The following is a 21944-nucleotide window of genomic DNA, read 5'->3' on the forward strand; positions in this document are numbered from 1 at the left end:
CTTACATTAAAGGAACAATACAAATACAAGTTGTATATTTCACTTCCAATTTATCTGTTTAGTGTGGCTTAAAAATGTAAATTAGAAGGATTAGCAATGTGAGGTGCCATTTACTTTAATAGACGTTGCTTAAATTGCATATCTAAATACTTATTTAACGTGCAGACTCGGTATATAATTCCAGCCATCTTAGAGTATTGTCATCATGTAGATCATCAAACAATTTAGTATTGTGATTCAATGATTTGGGGCATGTTCTGAAGGAATGCCTGTCATCACAAAAGCTCTCTAGATAAAGATTTGAGGCACATTGTCCCTGTTTATGTTGAGTACAATTGAGAAGTACCCAACTATGAAGGCCTTGTAAATCTTGGTAGATGGTCTGTAGAGTGAGAGATGATGTGGTGATTTATTATAGCATCTGCTGGTTACTTTACGCCAACAAGTTGGTGAGTAAAGTTCAAGGAATCAGGAAAGGTTATAATCATGTAGAAGATTATATTGGGTGTCTTCAGAGTGTTAAATCATCAAAAGATATTACAAGCCATTGCGATTTTGTTATTCATAGCCTCTGTATTTTGCTGGAAATAAATCAATTTTTTATTCCTTCCCCCTCACCCCTATCCCACAGGCGACCATTGGAATAGACTTTTTGTCAAAAACTATGTATTTGGAAGATCGAACAGTAAGTAACTTAAAAGCATTATATTTGTTCAAATTTGAAGACTTAATTTTGAAAATTGGTTCAGTATTCTGATCCAGTATTCACGAGAATGAAGACGCTGGTTAAAATAGCATTTCCAAATTCTATCCATGTACTTATTAAGATATTGGGGATAGTAGTGCTGGAGGAATAACCAGAGGTTATAGGAGTTAACCTTTTTCTCATCTCTATGAAGTGTGTTGATGTCTCAAGATGATTGTCCTATCTTTATTGAATCCTGTTTTAAAAACTGACAATTAATTTCAGCTGTATTATAACACTGTTTTGGAGTCCAGTTTTTCTTTCCAGTTGCTATTGCATTTGGAATCTTTTGTCCCCGGTGAAGAGTGTAGTAACCAAGAACTGCTGGAAACTGCCATCACTGCAGTTTCTGCTAAAGGGTAAAATACACTCTGGGGAGAGGCTTTGTACCAAGCTTTTCAACTGTGTTCAGCATTCAGGTGTGGTAATGTTCTTGATTCCCTTTCATTTCAATGGCAGGCACCATACAGACCCATTGGGTGCATTCAGAATAGGTCTTTGAGCCAGGAGTCCTGCCATGCCAGGCCTCTTGAGAGGGGAGCCTGTTTTTACACTGCAATAAATGAGCATATCTCTTTGTAAGAGTTAATTTTATAAACTATTTCTGGATTTGTTGGCAAGAGAGAGGAGTGCATTTTCCTGCCTCTGTGATATCTTTAAAAAAATTGCAAATTAGATGTTCCCTTGTACAGATTGGTTTTGCTGTTATCCACTTGTGGTATATGGGTAATTTATACAAAAGTCTTTGTCATCTGGGTCACTGGGCCTTAAGAAATTCACATTTTTGCATTGTTAATTTTAGTCCGATCCTCCTTCCATTGAATATTTTCAACTAAACTGCATCATCACCTATGACCTGTCAACTATTGTCTTTAGACAGAAAGGTTTTCCATGTTAAAAGTAAAATGTAAAGTAAATGTAAAATTAAAAGACTTGCAGGTCGATAGGTAAGTTGGCCATTATAAATTGCCCCTAGTGTAGGTAGGTGGTAGGAATATGGGATTAGTGTAGGATTAGTATAAATGGGTGGTTGATGGTCGGCACAGACTCGGTGGGCCGAAGGGCCTGTTTCAGTGCTGTATCTCTAAACTGTATTGTATGTATTTTATAAATTTCTAGTATTTAGTTGTGTAAACGTATTTAAGAAGTTTTAACAGTTTCTGATTTTACATCGTTTGCATTTTGTTCTTGGTGTCCATCTCATGGTTTGTTTAGTATCTTGATCTTAATCCTTCAGTTTATTGAGATCAGCAAATGTGATATTTTCTCTTCTGATATCTACACCACCTGACTTTTAAAATTGTGAAAATTGTTCAATCTCGAAGTGTTACGATGCTTAGCAGCAGGATAATTTTAGCAATGTCCAGGTTCTATTCCAGATGCAAAGTGAGCTTGAGTTTGCATTCTTTTAAGAAGTACAGCATCACGTCAGAAAAAGATGCAGAACCTAGCAACATTTTATGTTGTCTCTTGTGGCCTGGCAGAAGGTGTCTCTGTCCTAGACTTACACAATTTCAGTACAAGTCTCCTTAAATCTCATGGACTTCTTTATCATCAAGAGTGAGATGATTAGTTCAGTTACTTTCTCCTCCTAGACTTCATGTTTCTTTTTATTCATTCATGGGGTGTGGGTGTTGCTGGCTAGGCCAGCATTTATTGTCCATCCCTAATGGCCCATGAGAAGGTGGTGGTGAGCTGCCTTCTTGAATGCTGCAGTCCTTTGGGTGTAGGTACACCTACAGTGCTGTTAGGAAGGGAGTTCCAGGATTTTGACCGAGCGACAGTGAAGAACGGTGATCTAGTTCCAAGTCAGGATGGTGTGTGGCCTGGAGGGGAATTTGCAAGAGGCGGTGTTCCCACGCATCTGCTGCCCTTGTCCCTCTAGGTGGTAGAGGTCATGGGTTTGGAAGGTGCTGTCGAAGGAACCTTGGTGAGTTGCTGCAGTGCATCTTGTAGATGGTGCACACTGCAGCCACTATGCAGCGGTGGAGGGAGTGAATGTTGGAAGTGGTGGATGGGGTGCCAGTCAAGCAGGCTGCTTTGCCCTGATGGTGTTGAGCTTCTTGAGTTTTGTTGGAGCCGAACCATCCAGTCAAGTGGAGAATATTCCATCACACTCCTGACTTGTGCTTTGTAGATGGTGGACAGGCTTTGGGAATCAGGAGGTGAGTTACTCACTGGAGAATTCCCAGCCTCTGACCTGCTTTATATTGCTGCTCCAACAATCACAACCATCTTCCTTTGTGCTAGGTATGACTCCAACCAGCGAAGAAAATTTTCCCCCGATTCCTTGCTAGGGCTCCTTGAAGCCATACTCAGTCAAATGCTGCCTTGATGTCAAGGGCAGTCACACTCTCTTCACCTCTGGAATTCAGCTCTTTTGTTCATTTTTGGACCAAGGCCAAGATGTAATGAGGTCAGGAGTTGAGTGGCCCTGGTGGAACCCAAACTGAGCGTCACTGGGCAGGGTATTCCTGGGCAAGTGCGACTTGATAGCACTGTCGACAATCCCTTTCGTCACTTTACTGATGATGGAGAGTGGACTGATAGGGCAGTAATTGGCCCGGTTTGATTTGTCCTGCTTTTTGCGTACTGGACATACTTGGGCACTTTTCCACATTGCCGGGTAGATGCCAGTTTTGTAGCTATACTGGAACAGCTGGGTGCGGCGAGTTCTGGAGCACATGTCTTTATTACTATTGCCGGAATGTTGTCAGGACCCATAGCCTTTGTAGTATCCATGTCTTTAGCAGTTTCTTGGTATCACATGGAGTGAATTGGATTGGCTGAAGACTGGCATCTGAGATGCTGGGGACTTCAATAAGAGACTGAGATGGATCATCAGCTCGGCACTTCTGGCTGAAGATTGTTGCAAATGCTTCATCCTCATCTCCCACTTCATTGTGGATGGGGATATTTGTGGAGCCTCCTCCTCCTCCTGTCAGTTGTTCAATTGTCCACCACCATTCACAACTGGATGTGGCAGGACTGCAGAACTTCGATCCGATTTGTGGGTTGTGGGATTGTGAGCCCTGACTATCACATGCTGCTTACGCTGTTTGCATACAAGTAGTCTTGTGTTGTGAAGACGGGACTTCATCTCTACAAGGACTGTGCGGTTACTCCTACCAATACTGTCATGGACAGATGCATCTGTGACAGGCAAATTGGTGAAGCGGAGGTCAAGTAGGTTTTTCCCTCTTGGTTCCGTTACCACCTGGTGCAGACCCAGTCTAGCAGCTTTGTCCTATAAGACTCAGGCAGCTTTGTCAGTAGTGATGCTACGGATCCACTCTCGGTGATGGCTATCAAAGTCACCCACCCAGAGTACATTCTTTTCCCTTGCTACCCTTAGCACGTCTTCCACTTGGTGTCCAACATGGAGTAGTACTGATTCATCAGCCGAGGAGGAACGGTTGGTGGTAATCAGCAGGAGGGTTTCTTGCTCATGTTTGACATGATGTCATGAGACTTCCTGGGGTCCGGAATCAATGTTAAGGACTCCCAGGGCATCTCTCTCCCAACTGTATATCATTGTGCTGCCACCTCTGGTAGGTTTGTCCTGCTGGTGGGACAGGACATACCCAGGGATGATAGTGGTGTCTGGGACATTGTCTGCAAGGTATGATTCCGTGAGTCAGGCTGTTGCTTGACTAGTCTGTGAGACAGCTCTCCCAATTTTGGTAGAAGCCCCCAGATGTTAGTAAGGAGGACTTTGCAGTATCGACAGGGCTGGGTTTGCCCTTGTCGTTTCCAATGCCTAGATCGATTCGGATGGTTGGTCCAGTTTCATTTCCTTTTCTTGTGCTTCTTAGCGGTTTAATGCAACTGACTGGCTTGCTGCCGATTTCAGAGGGCATTTAAGAGTCAACCACATTGCTGTAGGTCTGGAGTCACATGTAGGCCTTGTTTAGTCCTGAACCCATTAAAGCCTGGCTACCCGAACCCAAGTAGACCCGACTACATGTGTTGGATTCAGGTTGAGTCGAAATTCCAAGTCTAGCATTCAGGGTGTGGTCGGGCTGGACACTGCTTCCGGGAAGTCACGGGATCAGGCTTACCCATGGAACAGCCTGTTGCCGGAACAGCTGAGGAATATTCGTGTCGGGCTGGGCACGAAACAAAATTTAAGGGCCCGTGTTGGGATTTAATTTTATACGTGAGCCAGGCTTTAGAACCTGTCTATCTAGCTTCTCTCTGATTTTACCCATCCATTTTTCCCATGCCCTCTCCAAGCTCACCTTATCTTTTGAGACTTATCTACTACTCTTTTCACACCATTCCCACTAAACTGCTGACTGCTCGTACTTTGTGACATTTCAGATTATTTCCTCTCATCGGGTACTGTGCCCCTTCCTTCCAAAACTGCTGCCATCACCCATTCTTATCAAAACCACACCTCAATGTCTCATTTCTAGCTAACTACAGAGCCATTTCCAATCCTTAGTTTGTGCCTATATTTCTTGCAACTTCATGTTCGAACCTCCAACCAGATTTCTGCCCTTGCTATAGCACTGACACGACCCTATACAAAGCCATAAGTGTCATTCTCTGTGACTGGCCATGCTGCCTTATCCCAACTTGACCTCTGCAGCCTTTAACATGGTCAGCCAAACCATCCTCGCCCAACCCTTCTCTTGTCCAGCTCGGTAAGACGTCCCATGCTTGGTTCCACTTTTATCTATCTGATCATAGCTAGAGCATCTCCAGTAATGGCTTCTCCTCATACCTCTGCACTTTTACCTCTGGGGTCCCCCCAGCCCCACTACCTTTCCTCTTCTACATGCTGCCCTTGGTGTCACTCTTGGGGTCAGCTTCCAAACAAGTGCAGAATAGATCTGCTATACGTCTCCACTACCTCCAACAGTTCCTCTACTGTCTGCCAGACTGTTTGTTTTCCAACATCCAGTCTTAAATTATCTAGTTTCCTTCAGCTGAACATTGGAAAGATCAAAGTCATTGTCTTTGGCCACTGCCACAAACTCCCCACCATTGCCATCGATTTCCAAATCCTTTTCTTATCCACCATCTCCAGCTGAACCAGACATTTTGTAACCTCAGTGGCCTAAGCAATCCCACCCTGAGCTGACACTTATTTTTTCCCCATTGCAATCATATTATTCATCAATTTTTACCTTCATAGCTTTTCCCACTTCTGTCCCTACCTTGGCCTATCTGCAACTGAATCCTTCATTTTTTTTTTGTCACCTCTGGTCTTGACCATTCTAATGCTCATTGCTGGCCTCCATCCTCCAGTTTAACATGATCATACCCTTGTTGGAATCCTTTTATGACCTTGCCCTTCCCTATCTCTAACCTCCTTCAGTCTTGGAACCACTGCTGAACTCTCCAATCCTCTTTCCAGCTCCACCATTGGTGGCCTCATCTTCAGCTGCCGAGGTTCTGGAATTCTCTACTTGACCCTTTCTGTTTCCTGCTTCTTTTAGGCCTGCTGAAAACCCACCTTTTTAACTGAGCTTTTGAACAAATTATCTGTCCCTTTGGCTCAGTATATAGTTTTTGATTATGCCTTTGTGAAGCAATTTGTCTTTTCTAAATAATAAAAGGCTGTGTATAAATGCAGATTCTTGGGTTGCTCGTGTGGAAAATCTCATCTGTGGACTTCTGTAGCTGCTTCCATTGTTGGCAGCAGCACGTAACCAGCATCGAAATCGTTTGTCTTCAGTTGATTTGTAGACAGTCTTGCCGTTCCCTTCAGTGTAGTTATTGATTTCACCTGAAGTAATTCCCTTGAGTTTGATATTAATAACACTGATCTATAATAGGAGGAGCTGGCTTTGACCAACAAGCCACCTCACCAGCAGAACTCCCTAGTGCAAGAGCCAGTCATGGCCTGGAACAACACCTATTCCCATCTTTTATAAAATGTTTTCCATGCCATCTTCAGCAGCGTATCTTTTTTGTATATGGAACCCTTCATGCAAATGACTAATTTAGGCACCCTTTTCAGTTCTGGGATATCTTTTGTTTTGGCTCCAGTAGCTAATACTCGTGACACTTCACTGAAATAAGTGGTTTCTTCTCAGAGAGGATAGTTATTCCCTCAGAGACTGAGAGCAAACTCTCTTCAGAAAGAGGAGACTGCAGCATTCCTCTTGATCCAGATGTTTTAATGACTAATAGCATATCCGCACAGCTGGACTAGGATTTGCCAGATACCCTTCAGTACCTTACCTAGGGGATCATTATTGTGTAAGCCTAAATAGTCAATATTGACTATTCAACTATAGGAGTTATCACAGCTGAGAAGGATTCCTTTCTGACTACATAAGAATACTTCCAGGAGTAACTGGACTGAAATGGAGGCAGCCACCTTGCTCAGTTTCCTTGCTAACCTAAGAATACTGAATTCAGTTGTAATGTTACTGCACCACCCTAGTTAAGATTGCCTGATCCTGAGCTCATGATGCTTATTTTATAAGCCTTAATTTGCAGTGCATGTGAACATTTGAACTTTGGCAGCAGACTCGCTGTGTCATGCTTACCACTTCGATAGAGCACAGCTGCCACTTTTGGGTCATTGCATCCGTTGCTTGTCTCAGGAAATGGTAGTGCAGGCATATTTCATTTTTGTTTTACTGACTTTAGCTTTATGTTTAGAACCATGTAATCATTCTTGCTTGGGTTAATGCATTGCTAAATAGATTGCATCTCCTTGCATCATTCCTTCATCATAAGTAAAAGCTCATTCTCCTTGCGGTGAGTTTCTTTCTGTCTCCATGCCAGCTCCCTGGAAGACTTGCATGCTTTCTGCATGTACTTCTTGACATTTTGGAGCTACTGTGCTGAAGTTTATTTCTACTTGGTCATTCAATGAACGGGGAAAAGCTTGAGAATGTCTACTCCAGCTGCTGTCTTCATTATTCTTGGGCTGAATTTCTAGGTGGAGATTGAACAACTTTCAGTTCACCACTTTTTATTCTATCTGAACTTGTAAATGTTCGTAAGCAACACTAAAATGTAGAGTTCTTTATGGCCTCCAAAGATGATAATTTGTGGGTATTTATGGGAATTTTGAAAGCAAGGAAGGAAATAGCTGAGTAGTGATATAATACTTTTACATGAAGTATAAAGCTGGGAATGTTTAAATTGGGCGATTTAACCATAGTGGATTTTCATTTTTGGAGTTGGGGTGAGGAAAGAAAGTTAAATAAAGTTAAAATTTTACTTGGATTTTTTAAAAAAAGTGGGCAAATGAAGAATTGATGCTCAGAATTTTCTCTAAAGTGGTGTTTCACATGCTGTAAGGTCCTGATGGAGTAACTATTTCTGAAACTATATTTCACTGTCACAGTGTGAAAACTAGAAATTTGAAAAGCTAAAAAAAATTAATTGATCAATATCTAAAGCACTAGATAGTTCTTTTCTTTTGGGCCTCCTTATCTCGAGAGACAATGGAAAAGAAAGAAAAAGAAGATAGTACTGTACTTTTGGTGATAGTGTCAATATAGGTCACTGGATTTTGAGTTGTACTGTTCATAATATGCAATCCAGGAATTGTAAGTCACTTGCCAAAAAGTATTTTGCAGTTAGATTTAGATGCACAAAACCTATCACAATTGGAAACTGCATAGATCTTTCTTGTTCTGTACCTTTTTTCTGCAAATGTTGCTGTATTTATGCACAGTAGAAACATTTGCACATATTGATGTATATGGACAAATTTGTGCTTTCCTACTGTCACTAGTGGATGTTAATGCTGAGCTATCGGTCTATAGTACTACTGGGAATAGAAATTACATCACAAGGTGATGCTGCATTGTATTATGGTAACTTGAAATTCAAAGAATTTTGAAATGCCTGATGATTAACCTATGCACTGCAAAATTGCCTTTTGATGATTAACAACGATTCCTGTTTGAACAATCTAGAAAGTTGTGCTAGAACTATTCGAAACCCAGATTATTCTGGATGGGGAAAATTTGAACACTTATGGGAAGACTGGTTTGTTTTATTATCTTTATACACTATTATAAAGCTGCTTTTATATAGCTACCAGTGGAGTGTTCACACCATCAGCTGTCAAAGTGTGACCCTCACATAGCTGACAGTACTTGTTAATTCCAACATCCAGGAATGTCCAGTTGTGCTTGACCCATATTTCAACACTTCGTGGTGCATCCAACTCATTGACACAAATATAAAAGGCATCTTACATTGGTACGGATTATATTATTTGCAGATGACAAAACTATGGAATGGAGGTGATTCTAAACTTTGCCCAGCCCTTGATATGTGACACTATACCATCTTGCTAGATATGAGTTTAACACTTATTTCACACAATGATTTTACAGTCGCTGGCCGTTGCATTTTTAGTCCCTGGATTAGTTTTTTCCACTTTTTCCTTTACTTTGTGTGTTTTGGTGCTTGCCATTGGTTTTGTTCTCTTGACTTTTTTTCCCATCCTACAGATACGGCTTCAGCTCTGGGATACTGCAGGCCAAGAGCGTTTCCGTAGCCTTATTCCCAGTTACATCCGTGATTCAGCCGCAGCTGTAGTAGTTTACGATATCACAAGTAGGTATATGAAGTTTTGATGTTCAAAAGGGAACAGCCCTTGATTTTCTTACTCCTCCCTTTTCTTGCTGTTGTTTGCCTGATGACTAGGTGCGGTTGCAGTTATGGGACACAGCAGGTCAGGAGCGGTTCAGGAGCTTGATTCCTAGCTACATTCGTGACTCTACTGTTGCAGTTGTTGTCTATGATATTACAAGTGAGTGGGGCCTTTTGCTATTCTAACATTGGCTTCTAATTGGCATGTGCATCCCCTGTTGTCACTTGCATTATTGCATAACCTCCTCAATAGGCCTGTGAAGAAAACCTGGTTGTGTTTCTGGTGACCATGGTTATTTGTTTTATCTTGGATTAAACCCATTAATACTTGAATGTTGGGAAAGTGTTTTTAAAATTTTTTAGTTGGTGTGTAGTACCAACTTTTTAAACTGTTTGTATTGTTCGAATGTTCACGTTATTTAAAAGAAAAACTTTTCAGTTCTGCAAGCTGTGTCTGAGTACTTTAGAAGTTAAAAATTCTCCAGTCAGCCCTATCAAGCTCTAGCTTTATATACATTTTAAAAAAGTTATCGGGATACGGGCATCACTAGCAAGGCTGACTTGAACTACTATCGTCCATACGCTGTTTGGTAGGATGTTTCAGGACTATGACCCAGTGACAATGAAGGAATGGCAATATATGCCCAGGTCAGGATGGTGTTCAATGCACCTGCCTCCTTTCCTTATCCTTCAAGTAGTGGAGGTCACGAGTTTGGGAGGGACTGTTGAAGAAGCCTTGGAAAGTTGCTGCAGTGCATCCCATTGATAGTTTACATTGTCGTTGTGGTGTCCCAGTGGTGAAGAGAATGGATATTTAAGGTAGTGGATAGACTACCCATCAATTGTCCTGTGTATGATGTCAAGCTTCTTGAGTGTTGCAGCTGCACCCATCTAGGCAATCGGAGAGTAGTCCCTCACACACAACATTTGAACATTTGTTAGACAGCTACAACAGTGGCATCTACCCAGCAATGTGGGAAAATTGCCCAGGTATGTCCTGTACACAAAAATCAGGACAGGTCCATCCCAGCTAATTACTGCCCCATCAGTTTACTCTCATTCATCGGTGAAGTGATGGAAGGTATTGTCGACAGTGCTATCAAGCGGCGCTTGCTTAGCAATAACTGAGGCTCAGTTTGGGTTCTGCCAAGGCCACTCAGCCCCTAAACTTATTACAGTCTTGGTTCAAGCATGGACAAGAGAATGAAACCGGACGGACCACCTGGCATCGACCTAGGCACCGGATATGACCACGGCAGACCCAGCCCTGTTGACCCTGCAAAGTCGTCCTTACTAACATCTGGGGGTTTGTGCCAAAGTTGGGAGGGTTGTCTCAGACTAGTCAAGCAACAGCCTGACATAGTTATACTCGTCGAATCGTACCTTACAGACAATGTCCCAGACACCGCCATCGCCATCCCTGGGTCTGTCCTGTCCAACCGGCAGGACAGACTCAGTGGCACAGTGGTATACGGTCGGAAGGGAGTTGCTTTGGTAGCCCTCAACATAGACTCCAGACCCCATGGCGTCTCATGGCATCAGGTCAAACATGGGCAAGGAAACCTCCTGCTGATTACCACCTACCGCCCTCCTTCAGCTGATGAATCTGTACTCCTCCATGTTGAACATCACTTGGAGAAGGCATTGAGGGTGGCAAGGGAACAGAATGTACTCTGGGTGGGGGACTTCAATGTCCATCACCAAGAGTGGCTTGGTAGCACCACTACTGACTGAGCTGGCCGAGTCCTAAAGGACATAGCTGCTAGACTGGGTATGCAACAGGTGGTGAAGGAACCAACAAGAGGGAAAAACATACTTGACCTCGTCCTCACCAATCTGCCTGCCGCAGCAGCAGAATAGTATTCAACCACAATCTGTAAGCTCATGGCACGGCATATCCCCTACTCTACCATTACCATCAAGCTGGGAGACCAACCCTGGTTCGATGAAGAGTGCAGGATGGCATGCCAGAGCAGCACCAAATGAGGTGTCAACCTGGTGAAGCTACAACACAGGACTACCTGTGTGTCAAACTGCATAAGTAGCACGCGATACTGAGCTAAGCGATCCCATAAGAAATGGATCAGATCTAAGCTCTGCAGTCCTGCTACGTCCAGCTGTGAATGGTGGTGGACAATTAAACAACTAGCTGGATGAGGTGGCTCCACAAATATCCCCATCCTCAAATGATGGGGGATCCCAGCACATCAGTGCGAAAGATAAGGCTGAAGCATTTGCAACAATCTTCAGCCTGAAGTGCTGAGTTGATGATCCATCTCGGCCTCCTGCTGAAGTCCTCAGCATCACAGATACCAGACTTCAGCCAATTCGATTCACTCCGCATGATATCAAGAATTGACTGACGGCACTGGATACTGCAAGGCTATGGGCAATATTCCGGCAATAGTACTGAAGTCCTGTGCTCCAGAACTTGCCTTGCCCCTAACCAAGCTGTTACATTACAGCTGCAACACTGGCATCTTCCTGGCAATGTGGAACATTGCCCAGGTATGTCCTGTACACAAAAAGCAGGACAAGTCCAACCTGGCCAATTACCGCCCCATCAGTCTATTCTCAATCTCATCAGTAAATCAGTAAAAGTGATGGAAGGTGTCATCAACTGTGCTGTCGAGTGGCACTTGCTTAACAGTAATCTGCACAGTGACTTTCAGTTTTGGTTCTGCCAGGGCCACTCAGCTCCTGACCTCATTACAGCCTTGGTTCAAACATGGACAAAACAGCTGAAGGTGAGGTGAGAGTGACTGCCCTTGACATCAAGGCAGCATTTGACCGAGTATGGCATCAACGAACCCTAGCAAAACTGGAGTCAATGGGAATCGGGGAAAACTCTCTGTGGTTGAAGTCATACCTAGCACAAAGGAAGATGATTGTGTTTGTTGGGGGTCAATCATCTGAGCTCCAGGACATCACTGCAGGAGTTCCTCTGGGTAGTATCCTAGGCCCAACCATCTTCAGCTGCTTCATCAATGACCTTCCTTAAATCATAAGGTCAGAAGTGGGGATGTTTGGTAATTGCACGATGTTCAGCACCATTTGCGACTCCTCAGATACTGAAGCAGTCAGTGTAGAAATGCAGCAAAACCTGGACAATATCGAGGCTTGGGCTGAGAAGTGGCAAGTAACATTTGTGCCACACAAGTGCCAGGCAGTGACCATCTCCAACAAGAGGGAATCTAACCATCTCCCCTTGACACATAATGGCAATATCATTGCTGAATCCCCCACTATCAACCTTATGGGGGTTACCATTGACCAGAAACTGAACTGGAGTAGCCATATAAATACCGTGTCTACAAGAGCACGTCAGAGGCTAGGAATCCGGCGGCGAGTAACTCACCTCCTGACTCCCCAAAGCCGGTCCACCTTCTACAAGGCCCAAGTCAGAAGTGTGATGGAATACTCTCCACTTGCCTGGATGGGTGAAGCTCCAACAACACTCGAGAAGCTCGCCACCATCCAGGACAAAGTAGTCCGCTTGATTGGCACTCCCTCCACCACCGACGCACAGTGGCAGCAATGTGTACCATCTACAAGATGCGCTGCAGCACAGCACCTTCCAAACCTGCCACCTCTACCACCTAGAAGGACAAGGGCAGCAAATGCATGTGAATAGCACCACCTGCAAGTTCCCCTCCAAACCACACACCATCCTGACTTGGAACTATATCATTGTTTCTTCACAGCCACTGGGTTAAAATCTTGGAACTGCAGGACATTCTTCTGGGGGAGGGTGAATAGTCAGATGTGGTCCATATTGGTACCAATGACATAGGTAGGAAGGGGGATGAGGTCCTGAAAGATTTTAGGAAACTAGGAAGGAGACTCAAAAGCAGTAATCTCTGGAATACTTCCAGTCCCACCTGCAAGTGAGCATAGGAATAGGAGAATGGAGCGATGAACACATGGCTGGTGAATTGGTATAGGAGGGAGGACATCAGATTTCAAAGACATTAGGACCAGTTCTGGGGCAGGTGGGACAGGTTGCATGTTAGCAGGACTGAGATGAATATCCTTGCAGGGGGATTTGCTAATGCTGTTGGAGAGGGTTTAAACTAAATTGTTAGGGGGATGGGAACCTGAGAGGGAGCTCATTGGAGGGAAGCAAAACTGGTTAACTTGTCAGGGGTGTGGGAACCGGAAGCAAGCATCAGAGAGGAATACCAAGGTGCATCGAATACTGGGAAGATAGATAGCACGAGAGTAGGGAATAGTACGTTTTTAGATGGGGTCAGAGTAAGGGAGAAAGTAATGAAGTCTGAATCAGGGTTAATGTGCATGTATGTGAATGCACGGAGTGTGGTGAATAAGACTGGTGAGGTACAGGCGCAGATTGCCGTGTGGAAATATGATGTGGCTATAACCTGGCTCAAAGAAGGGCACGACTGGGTGTTAAATATTCCTGGATACAAGGTGTTCAGGAAAGATCGGAAAGGGAAAAAGGGGGAGGGGTGGCAGTATTGATTAAGGAGAGCATTGCAGTGTTGGAGAAAAAGGATGTCCCAGAGGGGTTGAGGACAGAATCAATTTGGCTAGAGCTAAGGAACAAAAAAGGTGCAGTTATTTTGCTCGGTGTTGTCTATAGGCCACCAGCTAATGGGAAGGACGTGGAGGAACAAATTTGCAAGGAAATTACAGAGGGGTGCAAAAATGATGGGGTAGTTATAATGGGGGACTTTAATTATCCAAACATAGACTGGGATAATAGTGTCAAGGGTAGTGAAGGGCAAGAGTGCTTAGAGTGTGTTCAGGAAAATTTTCTCCAGCAGTCTGGTGCTAGTCCAACAAGAAAGGAGGCCCTGCTAGACCTGCTTCTTGGGAATGAGGTGGACCAAGTGGATCAAGGATCAGTAGGAGAGCATTTAGGGGATAGTGATCATTGTATCATAAGGTTTAGGCTGACTATGGATAAGGACAAAGAGCAATCCAGGGTAAGAATAATTAACTGGGGGAAGGCCAACATCAATGGGGTAAGAATGGAGCTGGGGCGAATAAATTGTAGTTAAAAGCTGGCAGGAAAACTGGTGGATGAACAATGGGCTACTTTCAAAGAAGAGATAGTTCGGGCACAGTCGAGGTATGTTCCCTCAAAGGGGAAAAGTAGGGCAAACAAGTCCAGAGCTCCCTGGATGACAAAAGAGGTAGAGATTAAGATAAAGAAGAAAAAATGTGCTTATGACAGATGCCAGGTAGAAAATACTATTGAGAACCAGGCAGAATGTAGATGGTCCAGACAGGAAGTGAAAAAGCAAATAAGCGAAGCAAAGAGAGAGCATGAGAAGAGACTGGCAGCTAGTATTAAAGGAAATCCCAAAGTTTTCTATAGGCATATAAATAGTAAAAGGGTGGTAAAAGGAGTCATAGAGTTATACAGCACAGAAACAGGCCCTTCGGCCCATCGTGTCTGTGCCGACCATCAAGCACCTAACTATTCTAATTCCATTTTCCAGCACTTGGCCTGTAGTCTTGTATGCTATGGCGTTTCAAGTGCTCATCTAAATACTACTTAAATGTTGTGAGGGTTCCTGCCTCTACCACCTCCCCAGGCAGTGCGTTCCAGACTCCAACCACCCTTTGGTAAAAGAAATTGTTCTCAAATCCCCTCTAAACCTCCTGCCCCCTTACCTTAAATCTGTGCCCCCTGGTTATTGACCCCTCGGCTAAGGGAAAAAGTTTCTTCCTATCTAACCTATCAATGCCCCTCAATTTTCTACACCTCAATCAGGTCCCCCCCCTCAGCCTTCTCTGCTCTAAGGAAAACAACCCTAGCCTTTTCAGTCTCTCTTCTTAGATGAAATGCTCCATCCCAGGCAACATCCTGGTGAATCTCCTGCACCCACTCCAGTGCAATCACATCCTTCCTATAGTGTGGTGCCCAGAACTGTACACAGTACTCCAGCTGTGGCCTAACTAGCGTTTTATACAGCTCCATCATAACCTCCCTCCTCTTATATTCTGTGCCTCGGCTAATAAAGGCAAGTATCCCATTTACCTTCCTAACCACCTTATCTACCTGTGCTGCTGCCTTCAGTGATCTATGGACAAGTACACCAAGATCCCTCTGACACTCTGTACTTCCTAGGGTCCTACCATCCATTGTATATTTCCTTGCCTTGTTTGTCCTCCAAAAATGCATCCCCTCTCACTTCTCAGGATTAAATTCCATTTGCCACTGCTCTGCCCATCTTACCAGTCCATCTATATCGACCTGTAATCTAAGGCTTTTCTCCTCACTATTTACGACACCACCAATTTTCGTGTCATCTGCGAAATTACTGATCATATCTCCTGTATTCACGTCTAAATCATTAATGTACACTACAAACAGCAAGAGTCCCAGCACATGGTGGGAGAGAGAGGGACAGAGGTAGAGTAACAGAGAGGTAGGGAGAGATAGAAACGGAGAGAGAACAGAGAGATAGTGAGGGATAGAGACAGATGGAGAGAGATAGAAAGTGCCAGGAGACCCTGAGACACTTTAGAAGCAGGGGGACGGGGAGACAGGCTGTGTGGAGACCCTGGGATAACGTTATAGATAGAGGAGTGGGTCGATTAGAGATCAGAAAGGGGATTTACACATGGAGGCAGAGGGCATAGCTGAGGAGTTAAATGAATACTTTGCATCTGTCTTTACCAAAGAAAAAGATGCCACCCAAGCAATGTTGAAAGAAGAGGTAAGTCAGTCACTAGAGGGGTTTAGAATTGATAAAGAGGAAGTATTAGATAGGCTGTCTGTACTTAAAGTGGATAAAGCACCAGGGCTGGATGAGATGCATCCCAGGATACAGAGGGAAGTGAGGGTGGAAATTGCAGAGGCACTGGCCATAATTTTTCAGTCTTGCTTAGACTTGGTTGGTGCCAGAGGACTGGAGAATTGCAACTGTTACACCCTTGTTCAAAAAAGGGAGTAAAGATAAACCCAGCAACTACGGGCTAGTCAGTTTAACTTCGGTGGTGTGAAAACTTCTAGACAAAATGACTAGTCACATGTACGAATGCGAGTTAATTAAGGAAAGCCAGCATGGATTTCTTAAGGGAAAATCATGTTTAACTAACTTGCTGGAGTTTTTTGAGGAGGTACCAGAGTGGCTTGGTGAGCACAATGCTGTTTATGTGGTGTACATGAACTTTCAAAAGGCATTTCATGCAGTGTCACACGACAGACTTGTGAGCAAACTTGTAGCTCATGGAATAAAAGGGACAGTAGCTACATGGATACAAAAATGGCTGAGTGACAGGAAACAAAGAGTAGTGGTTAACGGATGATTTTCGGGCTGGAGGAAGGTTTGTAGTGGAGTTCCTCTGGGATCAGTGTTGGGACCCTTGCCTTTCCTGATATCTGTCAATGACTTCGACCTTCGTGTACAGGGTACAATTTCAAAGTTTGCAGATGATACAAAACTTGGAAGCATTGTGAACTGTGAGGAGGATAATGTGGAACTGCAAAAGGACATAGACAAGTTGGTGGAATGGGCAGACAGGTGGCAGATGAAGTTCAATGCAGAGAAACGTGAGGTGATTAATTTTGGTAGGAAGAACATGGAGAGACAATATAGAATAAAGGGTACAATTCTAAAGGGGGTGCAGGAGCAGAGGAACCTAAGTCATTAAGGGTGGCAGGACAGGTTGAGAAAGCAGTTAAAGCATGCTGTATCCTGGGCTTTATTAATGGAGGCATAGAGTACGAGAGCAAGGAAATTATGTTGAATTTGTATAAGACACTAGTTCGGCCTCAGCTGGTGTATTGCGTCCGATTCTGGGTGCCGCACTTGAGGAAACACGTGAGGGCATTGGAGAGAGTACAGAAGAGATTCATGAGAATGGTTCCAGGGATGAGGAATTTCAGTTATGAAGATAGACTGGCGAAGTTAGGACTGTTGTCCTTGGAGAAGAGAAGGCTGAAAGCTGATTTGATAGAAGTATTCAAAATCATGAGAGATCTGGACGGAGTAGATAGAGAAAAACTATTCCCACACGCGAAAGGATCAAGAACGAGAGGGCACAGATTTAAAGTATTTGGTAAGAGAAACAGAAGTGATATGAGGAAAAACTTTTTCATGCAGCAAGTGGTTAAGGTCTGGAATGCACTGCCTGAGAAAGTGGTGGAGGCTGGTTCAATTGAAGCATTCAAAAGGGAATTAGACAGTTATATGAAAAGGAAGAATGTGCAATGCTATGGGGAGAAGGCAGGGGAATGGGACTGAGGGAGTTGCTCTTTCAGAGAGCCAGTGCGGACACAATGGGCCGAATGGTCTCCTTCTGCACTGTAACAATTCTGCGATTCCCTACAGCACTATGGGTGTACCTACCCCACATGGACTGCAGCAGTTCAAGAAGGCAGCTCACCACCACCTTCTCAAGGGCAATTCGGGATGGGCAATAAATGCTGGCCTAGCCAGTGTTTCAGGGAATCGAGAGATGAGCTACTCTACATATAATACACAACCTCTGAGCAGCTTTAGTAACCACGGCATTTACCAGGCTGTTCCAGTCCAGTTTCTAGTCAACCCTCAGGATGTAGATGGTGGGGGATTCAGCAATGAAAATGGAATTGAACGTCAAGGAGAAGTGATTAGACTCTTGTTGGAGATGGTTATTGACCGGCATTTGTACGGTGTGAAAGTTAGTTGCTGCTTATCAGCCCAAGCCTGAATGTTGTCCTGCTCTTACTCATGTGGACATAGACTGCTTCGTGTTCTGAAGAATTTGAAAATAGAACTGAACACCATGCAGTCATCAGCAAACAGCCCACTTCTTTCCTTATGAAGGGTGGTCATTGATGAAGCAACTGAAGATAGTTGGGCCTAAGGTCCTGCCCTGAGGAATTCTTCCAGCAATGTCCTGGGGCTGAGATGATAGAACTCAAACAACCAGAGCCACCTTCCTTTGCTAAGTGTAACTCGAACCTCTGGGGAGTTTTTTCCCCTGATTCCCAGTGACCTGAGCTTTACTAGGGTTCCTTGGTGCCGCACTCAATCAAATGTCCAGGGCAGTCACATATCTCCAAGAATTCAGTGTGTTTGGACCAAGTAATAACTTGTTTATCATATTAGCTGTACTTTGTTCAATGCTGACCACAGGATATCTGTATCTTGCCCTGATTACTTTTCAACAGACATGGAGGTACCTATTTCCTTGTTCCACTTTTTTTTTCCATACAAAGGCAGTCTGTTGATACATCCTCCTATATAATTGTAACAAACATGAGCCGATGTTAGGTTCTCATAAGATGTACAGACAGACTTTACTCAACTTTAGCTTGAGATTCAGAATGTCAACATTAACAGGTCGTACTGGAACAGGACAAGGCCATTCAGCTTCTCAAGTCTGTTCGGCCATTCTGAGATCTGCTGCTCTGCACCCTAACTTTGATCCATTTGTCTTATCTAATGAAAATCTGTTGATCTAGGTCTTGCGAATTTCAGTCGAGTCAGCATCCACAGCCTTTTGAGGAGAGACCACTCCTGGTCATTGGCATGCCCATCTATGTCTGTGCGTTGAAGGATTGTAATGTTGCTATGCTTAATTCATTGCCATTTTTTTGCAATGAACTAGCAATTTTGTTGCATCAAAATCTCATGGTGCACCATTTTATGCAAGTATGGGCTTTTGTTACTTTTGATTTAAATTTTATTCTCAAGGAATTGTTATCAGAGACCTTTTGAACCCATCATTTCGGTGCAATTGTGTTTACACTGCAAATGATTAATTTGGAAGCCTTAGTTGTGATACAGGTGGCAGGACTGTATCTCCAACACAGAAGTCCTCGAGGCGGCCAACGTCCCCAGCTTATACACACTGCTGAGTCAGCGGCGCTTGAGATGGTTTGGCCATGTGAGCCGCATGGAAGATGGCAGGATCCCCAAAGATACATTGTACAGCAAGCTCGCCACTGGTATCAGACCGACCGGCCGTCCATGTCTCCGCTTCAAAGATGTCTGCAAACGCGACATGAAGTCCTGTGACATTGATCACAAGTCGTGGGAGTCAGTTGCCAGCGTTCGCCAGAGCTGGCGGGTAGTCATTAAAGCGGGGCTAAAGTGTGGCAAGTCGAAGAGACTTAGCAGTTGGCAGGAAAAAAGACACAAGCGCAAGGGGAGAGCCAACTGTGTAACAGCCCCGACAAACACATTTTTCTGCAGCACCTGTGGAAGAGCCTGTCACTCTAGAATTGGCCTTTATAGCCACTCCAGGCGCTGCTCCACAAACCACTGACCACCTGCAGGCGCTTACCCATTGTCTCCCGAGACCAGGAGGCCAAAGAAGAATTATGGTACAGTACAGTGAGCTGGATGTAGTACCCCATTTGCTGACTCAAATGAGTATATTTTACTCTTGTTGCTGATGAGTGCCAAGAGTGCACAGATATCAGTGACTGAAGGAAAATATACCTAAAGATAGCTAATTATTCTGTTCTTTTTTTGTTAAAGCATTGGGCTTTCCATTATCTTGGGTCATTGTGCTGAATCTTTGTTGCTGCATCCTGGTTTTTCTATTTCTTGGGGGTGTGCAGAGCAATAGGCATCTTTGTAGATGGGATAAAAGGATTTTGAAAGCCCTTTGGAGTTCTTGAGTCCATCTGCAGAGCATGGAACATCTTGCATGCTTTTACTAAGCCTCACTATCTAATGCAGAACCCAGGATGGCCTGAAAATGTAGGTTCTAAGTCCCATTTGCTAATAATTGTACTATTTTGGTGTAGTTTTATTTGTCTACATAAGTTGAATGAGGAAGAAGGAAATTCTAGGAAGAATATTTATAATTAAGATTGCTCCAATTTATGTTAGCTTGAAGAGAATTTCATTTTTTGAACTGTCAGTATTCTTGAGAGCATAGAAATGCTGAAGAAAACATTTTTTTTGGCTAAACTAATTTGGTGCTGTCGCAAATGGTGCAAATTCCATAGGAAACAGTGCAGGTTGTGACTGCAGGCTATTGTGAGTTATCTGACCTAGGCGGTTAATGTAACCAGAGGAGAATACATATTTTATAGATTTTTAGCATGGTTTCTCTCTTCTGGGGCAACAATCAAGTCAGTTTCAAGTTGTGATTGCTATTTCCTTTGGAGCCCCTTGGAATGCAGGAGATCGCTCCCTATTGTCAGCGGAGCGGCCTGGCAGGGGCACAAACAGCTATGTGATTATCTCCACCTTGATGAGAAAAAATAAATTAGAATTTTTAGGCCATAAAATTAGCGTTCCACCTTTTTCATTCTTATGTGGAGGTTAACCTTGTTAAACCTGCTTGACCTTATTAAAGCAGTTCTCTTTTTCTATTTATTCAACGTATGGAAGATGCTGACTTTTACTCGCATGCTTTTTCATGGTTACCAGAACCCCTCCAGTATCTCTTCCAAGTGACAATTTTTCGTGAATGGGCCTAGATGGTGTTGGATTGGCAGGTTACATGAAGGTGGGTTGGAACATTACAGCAGAACCTGTTTCTCATCTCTCCTAAATGTCCATACACATGCGCTTTTCCTGCAGGATCACTGGATAGAAATTGGAAGCTTGAAGCCCCTTTTTCTCACCCCCACCTCTTCCAGACCACCATCCTGCATCTGTGCTGAAAACAATTGTAACACCCCAAACATGGTCCCTGCTCTGATGATTGGTAGCTCCCTTGCTTGATAGATTGGAAAATGAAATTGGCAACCTGGTGTTATGTGATGCTTCTAGATGGAGCAGTGGATGCAGATTTTTGAATGGGGCAGTATCCTCATAATTTCCTGCAGGATGAATTCACAGTCTCACTTATGCATGTGGATCTAGACTTGGGAGAGGTGGAAATAGCTGCAATTGTGGTAACGGTTACCTACGGAGGCTTTGCAATTTTTACACTTGACTGCAGATTTGGGGGTTAAGATGTGGTATGTCCATTGTGAGAACTTTTTTTCTATTTTGAAGATGTTGTATTGTCATTGATTACTCCCAAATCCAGTATAGCACACTCTGATGGGTAATACAACTCCTACTCCAACTTGCCTTAAAACCAGCCTGGCGTACCCCCATTGCACCAGTATGAACAATGTCGTAGATGCTCATACTGCCAATTTTGTGCTGAATTGTGAGCAATACACAAATTAGTGAGTTAAGGCTACACATTCATTTTGTGTAGAATTTTGGATTTTAGAAGTAGCGGATCCCTATCAATCCAAGGTTGCACTTGAACAAAGGAACCAGAGGTGACTCACTCAGTTCTCCATGTGAATGACCAAGTGGGATGGAATTATTTACACTGTCAACATGAAACACAACCATTTTCATTTAAGGCCTGGAGCCATGCAAAGTGTGAATTCTGCATGTTGCCTCAAATAGATGTGTTGCCATTGTACGTAGCATGTGTGCATGTAAATGTTGCTTTCAAAATTGAACTTGATCAGAGTAAATGTACTGTACTAAGACCGGGAGGAAATGGTCCTGTAGTATATTACCAATTCATTGGAATTACTGCCATATTATTTTTAAAGGAGCTCTCCAGGTAAGGTTCAACAATGACTATCCCTAGAACAAGTTCAATGAGAAAATATGCATGCTAACTTTCTCTCCTTTTGAATCAAAACATTCCCTTTCTTAAATCTTATGGTGTTGTGCACCATCTCTGT

The 21944-nt window shown here is 43.6% G+C and overlaps 1 protein-coding gene across 2 annotated transcripts in view; it reads left to right on the plus strand.

Annotated features, from left to right (window-relative positions):
* The window catches only part of rab6a (RAB6A, member RAS oncogene family), a 112999-nt gene that overhangs the window by 66879 nt on the left and 24176 nt on the right, over positions 1–21944 (plus strand). Inside the window, exons 3-4 of one of the 2 annotated variants that reach the window (XM_068033373.1) lie at positions 632–685; positions 9181–9286. In XM_068033373.1, the coding sequence (XP_067889474.1) occupies positions 632–685; positions 9181–9286 (160 nt within the window). Of the gene's footprint in view, positions 1–631; positions 686–9180; positions 9287–9376; positions 9483–21944 lie in introns of both variants that reach the window. The other variant, XM_068033374.1, reaches the window with a different exon arrangement.

The sequence above is a fragment of the Heterodontus francisci genome, chromosome 6 (assembly GCF_036365525.1).
Source record: "Heterodontus francisci isolate sHetFra1 chromosome 6, sHetFra1.hap1, whole genome shotgun sequence".
NCBI lineage: Eukaryota > Metazoa > Chordata > Chondrichthyes > Heterodontiformes > Heterodontidae > Heterodontus > Heterodontus francisci.